This window comes from Neopelma chrysocephalum, unplaced genomic scaffold (assembly GCF_003984885.1).
Source record: "Neopelma chrysocephalum unplaced genomic scaffold, ASM398488v2 Primary Assembly neopelma1_79, whole genome shotgun sequence".
Taxonomy (NCBI): domain Eukaryota; kingdom Metazoa; phylum Chordata; class Aves; order Passeriformes; family Pipridae; genus Neopelma; species Neopelma chrysocephalum.
In genome coordinates, this window is record NW_020897740.1 from 4620436 (window position 1) to 4634371 (window position 13936).

Sequence of the window (13936 nt, forward strand, 5' to 3'; positions counted from 1 at the left end):
CTCATTTTCCATCTACTGCCAAGTGTGCTCTCCAGTTTTAAGGTGGTGGTGGGGAACCAACACCTTGTGGGATCCTTGTTTTGCCCTACGCTGAAAGCAGAGGAGTGGAAAGTTTGTATAATATAGGGATGAAGTTGAGCTCCATCCATCCACAGTGTGATCCATATCAATGCCAAAGAACAGGCAGAGCATGCTGCTATTTGACTGCCACAATGCACCATGCAGGGTCTTCCCCTAACCAGCCATTTGGGGGTTCTCAGCTAAAAATGGGCTTGGTGGAAACTTCGGAAAATTGCAGAAAATTTCTGAACATATTTCCTTGGAACCACAGATTGAGAGTCTTTTCTTCCCCAACAGTAAACAGCAAATTGGAGGAACAGATATTGGTTATTCACACAGGGAATTATCCAAAGCAGCCCCTGGAAACCAGTCCTTCAGTTTGGTCTGAGGTGAAAGACAGGATTATTTTTGAACTTGCCCTCAGCTCAGGCTCTTGAACAACTCCAAGCACAAGATGGCTTTTACAGAGTCTCTGCTGAGGACATCTCATCATTAGCTGGTTAAACATCAAGCTCTTGTCATCATTAGTGGCAGACACTCTCCCAATGGAGAGTGCAATCAATAATGCCCTGTGGTTTTGTTTTAGCAGGATGCCAAACTTTCTGGCACTGCTTTTATAGACTCTTCCTCTTATGTTTACAAGTTGTTGAGAAATTGCCTGCTGCTATCACTATTTTTTATTTGGGTTTTTTTGTACATGCTTATGAATATGTGGCCCTAATATTGAAGAGCAATTCTCTTGAGGATTTACTTGGTGAAGGCCAGAGATAAAGGTATTGTTAAGCTCAAAATCCAACTTAGAAAGACTCTATCCACTGCTGATCATCTCAGTACAGAAGAATGATGAAACCTGGAAGTCACTGGAAAAAGGAAAAGGCTGTGAAAATTGCTAAGAATACAATGGTATTTGATTGCTGGAAAAAGCTCTTGTAAAGTGTCAGAAGGTGAGGTTCATGCAAAATACAGGAAAGGCCAATAGTGCAAATATCTAATTTTTAAAAAAAGGCTGTGATGCTCCCTGACAACCTAAACACATGCTGTCAGTCATCCCATTAACTGATACACTTAAAGTGAGCACATTGGGATGAACAAAGCACTGACTTCACCAAGCAGAGGGAAAGATGGTGGAAATAATACGTAGATGGACATGGAAAAGGATAAAATGGTGAACAGTAAAACACTAGGATGAGAAAGCAGAGAGATCAACCTTTTCCTTTTCTTCTTCCCTCAGTCCTCCTTCAAAGAAATAGAAAGCTTTTCTCTTAATCATCTTTTTCTCCTCATTCCCCTTTCCAATTTCAAAAGATTCATAATTAGGAGACTCTTACAGATTTCAGTTAAGGAAGTGCCCTTTACACATCCGTACAGTGAAGGATATTATTTGAATTTTATACTTCAGAAATACAATCTACAGTACAATAAAACACACAGTACTCAAAAAGTGGCACAGGAGGTGATCAGTAAAAGCACAAAATATATCAGCTCAAGGGCACCTCTGATTATCTTGAGCTGGCTGGCAAAAATTAAATAGGATTCATGTTATACAGAAGGAACAAATGAAATTCAGTAAATTGCTGCAGTGAATAGACTGCTTTGCTGGCATCACCTCATGTGTTCTCTGCACTCCTCACTGGTGACTTGGATGGAAAGATCTTCCCAGGCCAGCACATCTCACCCACTTCTTTCTATAACAACGGGAAGGGCAAATAGAGGGTTCTGGACACCCCTGGAATGACAGGATCGTTCAGGTTGGGAGAGACTGCCTGAGGACATGTGGTCCAACACCCCTCTCAAAGCACAGCCACCTATGAAGTTAGATAAGGTTAAACAGTATGTTGTCCAAGCAAGTTTTTAGTATTTCCAGGGAGAGGAATGCCACACCACCTCAGGGCAGTGTCCTCCAGCGTCTACCCACTCCTATTGCCAGGACAGCTTCCCTCACATCCAATGGGAATTTACCTTACGAACACTGGTGGTTCTAGTCCTTTTGCTGTGTGAGGAGTGTCTGGCTCCATCTTCTGTTTTTGAGGACATCAGCCAGATCTGCACTCCCTTCCCACTCCAAGCCTTCTCATTTCCAGACTGCAGTAATGTGGTCCCAGCTGGATTTTGCACTGCTAACTGATACTCCCTGACACAGGTTGTGGTCTGCAGCACAGACTCATAGTCTGACTCTTGATGGAGGGTTTTCACCAAAATGTGGGACTTTATGTTACTTTTCAATGCAGCATGCCTTTTATTAATTTAATGCTTTTGAAGTTATATACCTTTTATGAAAAATACTGGAAGGTCTTGACTCAGATAAATTTAGATTTCACTTCTTTTATTACTTTATTCCTCTACCGCAAATCATAGTATTCCTCTATTTTCCTTTTCATAGGTAAACAAGAGAATTGCAAGTAAACCTGCCATTTCCCTGTCCGTTTTCATCTTATTAGTGACATCATGAGGAGAAAACATCTCCATCTGAGATGGCAACAACAGTTCAGCAATCTACCAGCAGAAAGACAGGTCACAGACAAATTGCTGATATGAGATGTGCTTGGAGGCTCCTGTGCACCACAGTGAGCAGTGCAGACTGTTTTTCTTTCCATGTATTTATGACTTATAATATGTCCCAGATCTTGAAACAGGACCGTGTAGTTCTGCTGATGAACCAGGGGAATAATGCAGCTCCCTCCCTCACAACTAGTAATTTTGGATGTTTGCTTCGCATGATTCACTTGGAACTCTTTGCTGATCCTCATCATGAAAGAATTATAAAAAAAAAAAGGCAGAAATGGCAGAAATGTTTAAGTGTCAAAAACATCTCTATGCTTTTCAGAAACAGAGAAACAAGGAAACCAGTAAAAGACACATTTGTCTACCATAAAGTGTCAAAATTTAGAGGAATGCACTACAACTCGATAAACTGTAAACTGCGTTATGAAATAAATTTTGTGTAAGTCCACATTGCATATTATTTTCCTTTAGCAAAAGTTTTTTATAATTTCAGAATGCTTAACTGGCATAACGCAGCTCTCAGTGTGTTTGGTGTTACATTTAAAAGCTTTCATTTGTTAAAGTTTTCATGTGTTATTAAAATCACTGCTTAGATGTGGTACAGTTTGTATTAAAGGATAATATTCAAGCTAAACATACAGCTTTTTAACAGATGTTTAATTACAGCAGCTTCTCAAACTCTGAAATCACTTGTGGATCTCATGTTATTTCAGATGAAACTGCTTACATACCAACGTGGCTACTTTGGCCCATTATCTTCTCACTTTTTTGGGGCATGATGAAGTCAGCAGCACTTTTAGCCACAAAGAGCTGGTTCCTTATTGCCAGTTTTGAGACCAGTTGACCAAAATAAACTCTAAACCAAATGGGTAACAGATAAAACCCCCTCAAATTTTTATACTTTTTCAAAGTTCTTTACACAAAATATCACCAGTTCAAAGTATAACCTCAGAACTCACCTCTTGCCTGCAGCCTTAACTTTTTCACTCTCTGCATTCTCCAACAAGTTGTCCTAGTATGATTTACTCTCTTATAAATATACAAGAATGCAGTTATTTATTGTTCAACTGCTGCTTTATTATAGAAAGCTCTTGTTCTCACAATCCTCACTATCTATGTATGGGAAAGCTTCAGCTTGGAGCAGAGGTGGAAATCTTGGTTAAAAAAGTGTAAAATCAGTTGCTCCTAATAAACCCTAATGGACCGAAATACAGTTTTTATTATGTTATCAGGAATATCAAAGGGGATTTGGTACTTTTTGACATTATCTTAGGCTTAAAAACCTCATGTTACCAACTCTTCTCCATCTTCCTGAGATAGGTGAAGCCAAATCATAGTGAGATCAGTCATGAAATAGAAGAGGGATGGGCCAAAGGCTCCTCTCACCCTTGGTCAAATCCATCCCTTTGCAAGGAACAACCGCACTGGACTCAGTGGGACTTCTTGAAGTGCACTGGGCTCATGCTGCCCCTCTGCAGGGAGAGTAATTTAATTTCCACAGTGATACTAGTGCTGCCTTCACTGTGAATGAACCCAAAATGTGTAATTTTACATCATCACTTTGATTCTTGAAGCCTATTTTCTGGATAAAAACATTATATATCTTAAAAAGCTTATAACTTAAACACCAAAAGTGAAGATGGAGGAGTGAAAAGTAGAGAGAGAGAGAAAAGACAAAAGGTTACCAATAACACACACTAAGGATTTTAAATAAATATTTTAATTCTATTATTGGCATTTACAGGTAGAAAGCATACAGTATGTTACAATTTTATCAAAATGTGAAAAATATGGATGTTACATAAGTAACAAATGTAAAAAAAGTATTTTTCTTACCTTCCCTGAAAGTAAGAAAACTATTCAGCATAGGAAAATATTGATATAAAAACACAGCTTAGGTAAAAAAAAAAAAATTGAAATTTTTACACAGTACAATAGGTTCATCAGATCTGCATGAAGATGTAAAGACTTCGTGGGGTTCTATTTTACCTAAAACTTTAGGGAACCGGAGGCAACTGGTAAGCTACATTAATGAATCTACAAGTAGTTTTCCCTCATATCCGCTCCAAAATGCTAGAGTGCAGTAATTTTCTATACAATAAATAATTCTTCAAAGTTTCCATCACAGAAAATCACAGAATGTAGAAAATGCCACTCCAAGGTCACAAAGGCAAGGCAGTGCTTTAATAATAATTATGATAATACTTATTATAGTGCTTTATAATGTCGAAGCACTTCAGACGAGTTAAACTAATTAGTCCTCACACCACCCCTGTGAGGTAGGGGAGTAAGTGTTGTTCCTACCTTTCCATAGCACAGATGTGAAATCAGAATCAGGGGAGAAGCACAGACTGCAGCAGCAGCACAGCCGAGATGAGAGGCCAAGAGATGTGGGAATTGAGAGGTTTTTCCCTTGCTCCTGCTGCTGCGAGTCAGGGTGCTAGGCTGGGCTGACAAATGCCCATCACTCCCCTCCCATGGGAAGCACTGAGGGGGGCAGGAAGGGACCAGGGTTAAGTAAGCATCCCCAAAAATTCATAGAGATTCAGAAGCTCTCACACAACTTTGTCAAAAAACCAAAACAAACAAAAAAAAAAGAAAAAAAAGAAAAAAGAAAAAGAGAAAAGAAAAAGAAAGAAACCTGAAACAAACAAATAGACGAACTGAAAAGGAAAAAAACTCCTAAAGTGCTGACTGGCTTGAGCTGCTTCTAGCACCTCTTGTATGGAATAAGACTTACAGCACTGTTGCCAGCAATTATTCAAGCTGCTTTCATCCATAAAGTCACATGTGAGCAACTGCAGGATATGGTAACTACATTTTCTGAGACACCTTACTACTGTTATTCCTTCATTCACCATCTTTCTTCCACACACTTCTTAAGGAAAATTAAATCCTCAATACTCTTGCATCGTAAAACATGTTAGTATCTGGAGACAATATGCACATCCTTCACAATTAAAACAAAAAAATTAGTTCATTTTCAGAACAAAGCATTATTAATTTAAGAATCACGAACCAAACAATGGGAAATAGGAAACCCTCTCCAAAGGCTGCATGCCGAATATCTGGTTTGCAAATACAATGCATGCAGGAGAAATAAATTCATCCAAGCATAATTAAATTAAAAATGTTTTTAAGTCTCTTTCAGCAGCATAATGGTTATTATTTTTAAAGTCTCCTCCATCCAAACTGGCCTGGGGTTCAGATGCTGACCTCAGCTTTTCTACAACCATATAATGGTTTGACCAGCCCCCGTGGCTTTGCACTGTGGCAATACCAGGAGATAAAGCCTATACATATTGTTCTGCCTCCCCCTCCTTGGAAACAGGCTTTATTGTACCACCTTTGCCGTCTTCACTCACTGCTGCTGCTGCTGCTGCTTTTTCAGGAAGTGATGCCAAATCTTTGAAAACATCCACATAATGCCCAAAGCCCGGGCCCCAGTTCAAGAGGTTGTCCCAGTTGAAGCTTCCCGCTTGCTGCCCCAGCTTCACGGGCAGGGAGCTCTCCCCGGTCCCAGCTGCCTGTGCCCCCACGGGCCCCCCCTCGCCGCGGCGGCCGGGGTAGCGCCGGGGCTTCAGCCTGGAGCCGTAGTTGTCCTCGTCATCCGCATCAGACTCATTGACCTGGGATAACTTGGGCATCCTGGACGTGTACGTCACAGGCTTATCCCTGTCGTACTCCATCTCCGAGCAGGTGAAGGACTCGTGGGAGTCGCTGTCGGAGGAGGACTCGGGTGCGGGAATTCCATCGGCCGGGTTCCTCGTCCGGGACAGAGGCCTTCTGCAGTCCTCCTCTGAAGAGGACCGGCCGTGGTCTGCACTGCAGATGCTGGGGTTTCTGGGGCGAGGCGTGTTCAGTCTCTCCACCTCTTCAATGGACAGCCCCACCGGAGGAACAGTCTCCAGAGGGATCTGCCCAATGGGCTGCTTCAGGCGGCTTCCCGGTCGGGAGCTGTGGCTCGCCATGGTCTGTGGACTCTTACTTCTCCTCCCCAGTCGAGTGGCATAGTTAAAAATGCCAGGCTGGCAGACATCATTGTGCATCTCCAGCGGGCTCCCTTCCCTTATGGCGAGGTGCAGCTCCCTCGCTGGGCTGTGCCTGTAGAACGTCGATGATTTGGAGAAGGGTGCGGGGCTGTGCCGAGACAGGGGGTTGGGAGTAGGGCATGCTGAGTGGCTTAAAGATGTTGTCCTCAAGCCCTGCCCGTAGGCAGGCTGATAGGTCAAGCTGCTGGCTCCCAGGGGCATGGGGGACTGCCGCGCGAAGCCCAGCGGGCTGTGCCTCTGGATGGAGAACTTGGGCGTGTGGCTCCGAAACTGCTTGTAGTGCTGGATGATGTCTGCGTCCGAGGGGGCGATGCTGCTGGCATTGTCGATGTCGTAGTGCTCGATCTCGGGCTCGGGGGATGCCAGCGGGGCGCTGGGGATTGTCTCCGTGGCGTGCGGGATGTCGGTTTCATCATAGATGAGATATGGGTTTTCTCTTTCAATGATATCGGGTTTCGGGTTCCCTTCAGGCTGCTTCCTGACAGTCATGTCATCACCGTAGGGTGGGATGTTGTCAGGGTCATCAAAAGCCACGTTCTCACTCCCCTTTTTCTTCTTCTGCTTTGTTTTTTTCTCCTCTTTCGGCCCTTTTGACTTCTTTCCTCGGCACTGGTTGCAGAGGATGAGGCTGAGGACCAGCAGTGCCAGGACCGTCGCGCAGCTGCCCACGATGGCCGGCACGGCCCAGAGAGGAAGGGACAGCTCGGTGGGGTGTGGGGACGGGAGGCAGATGTGGCCACCGCTGATCCCCGCTCTGCACTCGTGGCCAGGGGTACACGAGACCCCCAGGCAGGCCACCACCGTCTCGCACGTCCGTCCCGCGTATGCCTCGGGGCAGCTGCAGGTGAAGCTGGAGTGCGCCGTGGGCTCGCAGCTGCCTCCGTTCTGGCAGGGGCTGGAGGCACAAGCTCCTGGTGGGACACACTGGTAGGCATACCAGCGGTTGATGCACATCAGGTCGCCCCAGCAGGGACTGCTGGCGCAGATATTGGGGCCGCGGCAGCCGATCTTGACCGAGGGGTCTGTTTTGGAGAGGGTGGCGAGGCTGTGCTTGCCAGCGAAGGGAAGGCTCTCCCCGCCATACTTGATGTAGGAAATGCAGCCATCAAAGCCTAGGAGAAAAAGCAACAGTCACGTCGGGACCTGGAAACTGAGTGTGCACTGTCAACAGTGCAGTACAGGCTCCACTGTTCACCAAATAAGCCAAGAATTCAAATGGTTACCAGAGAAAAACATCTAGTCTAATGTCTTGAAATTGAATTTGAACAAATATGCCTTCTAGTGATTTCATTCAATACGCTGAAATGCCTTTGTTTCCTAATTTTCCCATATTTCTAAACCTTCCTATCATCCCCACAGAGAAACCTGTGTGCAGTTGGCTCAGCTATGCTAGCACCAAACACTATCTGGATGCTTCAGCTAAACCTCCTGCCTTACTGTCTCCTACATTCATGATGATACTTTTGTATCTCTGAATCTCAAGTGACCTTTTTCCAAACTTCCCATACCCCAGTTGTTGTGCTACTCTACAGCAAATTTTAGTGCTGTGAGACCTCAGGGAAATGGAATTATTCTCAGGCTCTCTGGGGTGGTTGCATGTGAGGTCGCAGGAAAATCCAGCCTTTTGCCAATCTCATAATTCTCTGTATTCTCCAGACTTAATCCTTTCTTCAAGGGTTTTAAGGCAGTGACACCTTATGCTGATCTCTGCTTGGAGCACTGTCAAGAAATAGCACACTGGAGTCATATGAGATGATATTAAAGGTTTAAAATCTTCAGAATTGAAGATTTAGGTTCAGGCGGGAGCCAAAGCAAAAATGATGATCATCCTGCTGCACAGTTGGTGATCCCTTGCAGCAGAGATTTGATAAACAGCAATGAGGAATTCAGCAGGTCTGCCCAGGTTTGAAAATGTTATTGGACACACAGCTTCACAGCCCTGGAACTGTAACCCATGTATGTTTTTGTCTGCCTTTAACGGTACTGCAGATATTTTTGACTCTGAGTTCATGCAGAGTTTTATACCACCCCTTGTAAATCCTTGGTATGTCATACACAATGTAATCCAATATTAAAATAAAATCAAATCATATGAATATGACATTTTGGATTGTGTGTTCTTAATGGAAGCCAGACGTTCCTAATTTGTCTGCCACAGCGTTGGGCAGTGGTGAGAAGTTAGTGTCCTCAATTTTCTTTGTTCCAGCTTTCCTACAAGCCTCTGATTTTTCCATGCACATGCTGCTCATAAAACATACATGTAAAAAGGATAAAGGTCATCTCAGCATCCATATGATTTCATACCACATTTCAGACAAAATCACAATACACAAGTGTAAAGTGTGAATTTGCTCCACTCAAAAATACTTTATCTGGTCACAAATCATGAAGCCAGGAACATTTTTTTTATATAAAAACTCTGTGAAATCTACATCTACATTATCTGGACTATCTCACGTTTTGCAGCTAAAAATCACTTCCATCTTTACTTAGCACTGGGGGAATGATACCAAATATGTGTAATTGACTTCTTTTGCCAGGGTTTAAGACAGTTGCTTTAACTCTTAAGGGAGACTGATTTACTTCTTAACAGCTAGTTTAGTCAGAGGGTGATTCCTTATTGTCCTTGGTTTCTGTTGCTCAGAAATAAATCCTATTCTTCATTTGACAGCAGGATAAAGCAGGAGGAAGATGGAGTTTCAGAAAATATTTTAATCATTAATAACAGGCTAAATCCTACTGTACTCACCAAACCCCTACAGAGCCAAGTTTCCATTTAGCATTTTTGTCTAAATGAAAGCTTTGCCCTGGTTTTCAAGATTCTGACCCAGGTAAAGAATAGATCCTTTTTTTTTTTTCTCCATTAGGATAACGAAATTATGGCAACTGATGTACAGACAAGCAACCAAAGCCACCTCCCCATCTTCAAAAAGCCCTGCAGATGGAGTGCCTGCTTTTGGAAACAATAGGCCTGCAGTGTGTATTGAAGGAACAAAGTCTGTAACCCTTACTCATTCAATTTGCAGTTTTTCTGGCAAAGGATGGATGTATACTAATTACTGATGAAGAATTATAGTACTTTGGGTAACCTTAAAGCAAACAGAGACTCTTTGTTCAGATGTGCTTATGTGCACTATACTAAAAAATCAAGTGGAACAAAAATTACCTGCAACTGTGCTCTTGAAAGGTTGGCTTGATGGAATTCCTCCCAAAGAAATGGTAAGGACATTTAGGCCCCCAAAGTCCTGGGTGGCATGGAGAATGTCTCGGCTGTGGGTCTTGTCGACTGACAGGATGGTGGCAGACCCGTTCTTCTCAAGGAGGACTGAGTGCCACTGACCATCTGCAGTGTACACCTCGGGGATGTTCCGTTCCACCTTCCCAGCAACTCCAGCATCCGATATGTAATGCACTTTCCCACCTTTTATCTGAGCAGAAGAACACATAATGGATAATTTTAACATCATATCGCATAACAACTCCTATACACACATCACCAATGTGGTGCCTGTTCAGTACAGCGACATGTGGCTTTGGTGTAATAGGAAGCTGGGGTGTATTTTCCTCCAAAGAATTGTTTTGTACTAAAAATGCATTAATCATTTAGTACTAAAAATTTGGCCAGAATTAAATACATCACATGTAGAAACCTCTGCAGAAATATCCCATCTACATCTTACACTCATTCCCTGCCTAATATCATAAGAGAAAAACCTACTGAGAAGCCAGCTATAGGACATGCACATGACTCAACATTTTAACCAATAAACTAATAACCCTTCCTCCTTCTTCAAGGCAAGTGTGGAAAATGTTTTGCAGAGTGAACTGATTGTCCTTGCCCAAAAATCTTGCATCTAGTTTTCATTATTACACAATAGGAATGTATAAGGCATGGCAGGGCTTGAGCAAGCATCCCATTTAATATCTGTTTTTACTGCTAATTTGTATTTTGCAGAAAACCACTTGTATTTCAGAAAACTTCCTGAAAAGTTGCAAAGTGCCTTATTTTGGGCGAATTTTCAAATGGTGCTTACTCGAGCAAACCGCTTTAAAACTTGTGAGCTGTTAGGAAAAAAAAGAACATTTTGGCTTTTCCTCTAGGAATGACGCCTCGCAATTCTACTGAATCATGAGACGCAGGATTTCAAACCTCTTATTATAATCCCAAAATGAGATCAGTGCAAATTCTGCATTTAAGATATAGGAGCTTAAAAAGAATCCCTAAAATCCAAGCCTGCCAGTTTCTCAAATATTGCATAAATTTGGGTATGTCAGCTGATGTCCTAAGGGTGTACAGACTCGTGCAAGCTCATACAGGGTGCCTCTTGTTGCAAGTTTCCTTCCATGCTCTGCATGTTAAATGAAACAACTGCTTTCCACCCTGTGTTCCTCACTGCAGCTCTATCAGTGCGTGACCTGTAACACGAGTGTGCAGAACGTGCACACACACAGCCCAGCAAAGCCCCAGGTTTGCTGAAAGCTCTCAAAGCCTTGCATCCTTTGTTCCAGGAAAAATAATGTTCACCTGGGAAGAACTGTGAGGTGACACACCGGCTCCAAGAATGCTGCTCTCTTTTCCAGAAACTGTTAAATGTTCTGGATTCACTTCTTTAGTGATGCAAGCTGAGCACTTTGTTCATACACTTCTGAGCACTTTGTCCATACACTTCAGCTTTAATACAGCTGTAAGACCATGCTCATGTCTTGGCAGCAGCCTGAATGAATGCATCTAGCACGTATTCATTTATGAATGCAATAATTTGGATTATTTGAAAATGGATTGTTTGAGGGCCTCTTTGACAAAGCTGCCCTCGGAGACAATGCTTTTGTTACTGGCAAACACAAGTGGCATATGTTAAACTATCACACAGCCCAAAGAAAATCCTACATTTCAAAATGCAGCAACAAAGACTATTGTAACATATTAAACACCGTTTTCCATAATCATTTATAAAAAGATTAACTGAGTTGAATATATACACATATTTATGTCTGCAGCCTCTAATTGGATCGTTAGTCTTATCTTGTCTTTTATGCTCCATAAAAATACCTCCTTGTATTTTAGTCTATGTAAACAGAAAGAAATAAACCATATCAGACAACACGCTCCAAACTTAAGAGAAGACTGAGCACAGGATGGTAACTTTTAATTCCACTTCAGAAAAGAACTGTAGAATTATTTACCTGTCAGCAACTGATATTTTCCATACTGATTTATGACTCTTTATTTCTGTTCCTTTAAAATTGCATGTGACTAATGCTAACAGACTCACAAAAAACATACGAGGGGCATTTCGAAAAGAAAATTTCCAGAGACAAGACTGGTCCATAAATTTTTCAAGCAGGAAAAAATAAGGAATGTTCCTCTTGGTTCCTTGAAGCAGAACATATTTCTAAATTTGAAACAAATGCTGATGCTGACAGTATTGAGAAACACCCATTTCTGGGTTTTATTTAAATGTCTGAGCAACTGAAAAGTAAAATATAATGAAAAGAATGAACCACTAAAGCAAACATATTCCTAACTACAAGGATGATTCAGCTGTACTAATATTCCAAGTCCCATTTACTGAACAAATTGTTTTTCATTTGTCCTAAAACTGAGCACTAGCTCACTGAATGAGATATCATTTAAAAGGGTTATGTTCTGATTAATTCCTGCAATTTGATATGTGCACAGAATCACAGAATGGCTTAGGTTGGAAGGGACTTCAAAGATCATCCAGTTCCATCTCCCCTGCCATAGGCAGGGACACCTTTCACTGGACCAGGTTGCTCAGAGCTCCATCCAACCTGGACTTGAACACCTCCAGGGATGGGGCATCCACAATTTCTTGGGACAACCCGTGCCAGTGTCTCACCACTCTCACATATGAGTATGTCAACTGTAATCTGTAATCCACATTCTCTACCCTTACAATTCATAGATCTTAGAACTCCATTTATGCTAATTTAATCTGATTTCAGATGAGATTTCCAGATAAAGCAAGACAGGCGATTTCACCTTTAACCTGCTGTATTTATCCCATTATTTCTAACTGAATTATTTACAATGTGTATTTGTAGGAAAACAAGATGTGACAAGGAGCTTTAGTAATAAGGAAATCCCCACATTCTTCCTTGCTGTGGGTTTTGGAGGAAGCATTTTCCACCTGAATTTGACCATTATTAATGTAACCTGCAAAGGTTTGTATCTGTCTTGCATTAAGGATCCTTTTATATCATACAGCCCTCTCTTGGGTTCTTTGTGAGGAGTTTATATCCATCATTTAGTGACTCAACTGCTCACAGTCTCAGTGGGTCTCATTTATCACCACCTCTCTGATTTTACCCCAATCCCAGCTACACCAAAACTAATTAACTACAAAAGGAAAAATGTGGAGGCATGGAAGCAGCTACAGAACTTGTAGCTTTTCCCTAGCACAATTTAATATCAAAAACACATGGTAGGTCTTCTCTGAGTGCTCATACTGTGGATAATAAGCGTATTAAAAGACCCAAAACCCAAGTGATAAAATTATCTGTTTTGAAGACTGACAAGAGCTGTAAACAGAAGCCCCTAAAGATCAACTTTTGTGCCAGGGGTAGACTGAGATGTCATGGAGATCTTCATGTGGGTTGGCTTCACTGGCGTCTTCGGCCACCACTGAGGGAAGTACTTGTCATGATACCTACTCGGGGTACAAACAGCAGTGCAGAAGCCACACTGCACTAACTACAGTTAAATTACTGCAGTTTTACTAACTAGCATCATCTGGGATTTTTTTGGCAATAACCGGCACGCTGATGTTACCTCTCCTCCCTCAAACTTCTGCATCTGTTACGAGGCAAACCTCTGCTCTTTGCCCTTGCACAGCTGGGTCTGGGACTTGACACCCTCTGCTTGCTTGTATAACTTCACCAATATTAACAATGATCAGAGTGTTTGCATAAACACAGCACTAGTGCTTTCAGCCAGGAAAGGCAACTCTCTCTTTTTTTTAATAATGCTTGTAGAGCTCACCTAGCAAATGCTACTAGGGAGAAAAAGGCTTTTTCTCTCCAAAACTCAGAATAATGAGATCTTATCTGCTAATATGACCGAGGCAGAAACTTCTTATGAAATGATGTGGTAAAAGCATATGCCAGAGAAGTAGTGCAGACTTGCTTCTTAAACAGAGCTGATGTGTGAGGAAAGCTCCGTACCTCTGATCAGGCAGGTGGAGAATATCCATGGGGCTGCAGCTTAGAAAGTGTGAATTTCTGCATGAATTTCTTTAGAAGTCAGGGAAAAAAAAACTTGGAAAGCCTTAGAGCAGTCAAGGAAACTTGGAGCTTACACC

The 13936-nt window shown here is 42.2% G+C and overlaps 1 protein-coding gene across 1 annotated transcript in view; it reads right to left on the reverse strand.

The window, feature by feature from the left end:
• Positions 1–4266: 4266 nt before the first annotated feature.
• The window catches only part of FAT4 (FAT atypical cadherin 4), a 128556-nt gene continuing 118886 nt past the window's right edge, over positions 4267–13936 (reverse strand). The window contains exons 16-17 of the mRNA XM_027690029.1: positions 9781–10042; positions 4267–7726 (exon numbers count right to left, since the gene is read on the reverse strand). Coding sequence (XP_027545830.1) covers positions 5856–7726; positions 9781–10042 — 2133 coding nt within the window. The 3' untranslated portion in view covers positions 4267–5855. The remainder of the gene's footprint in view (positions 7727–9780; positions 10043–13936) is intronic.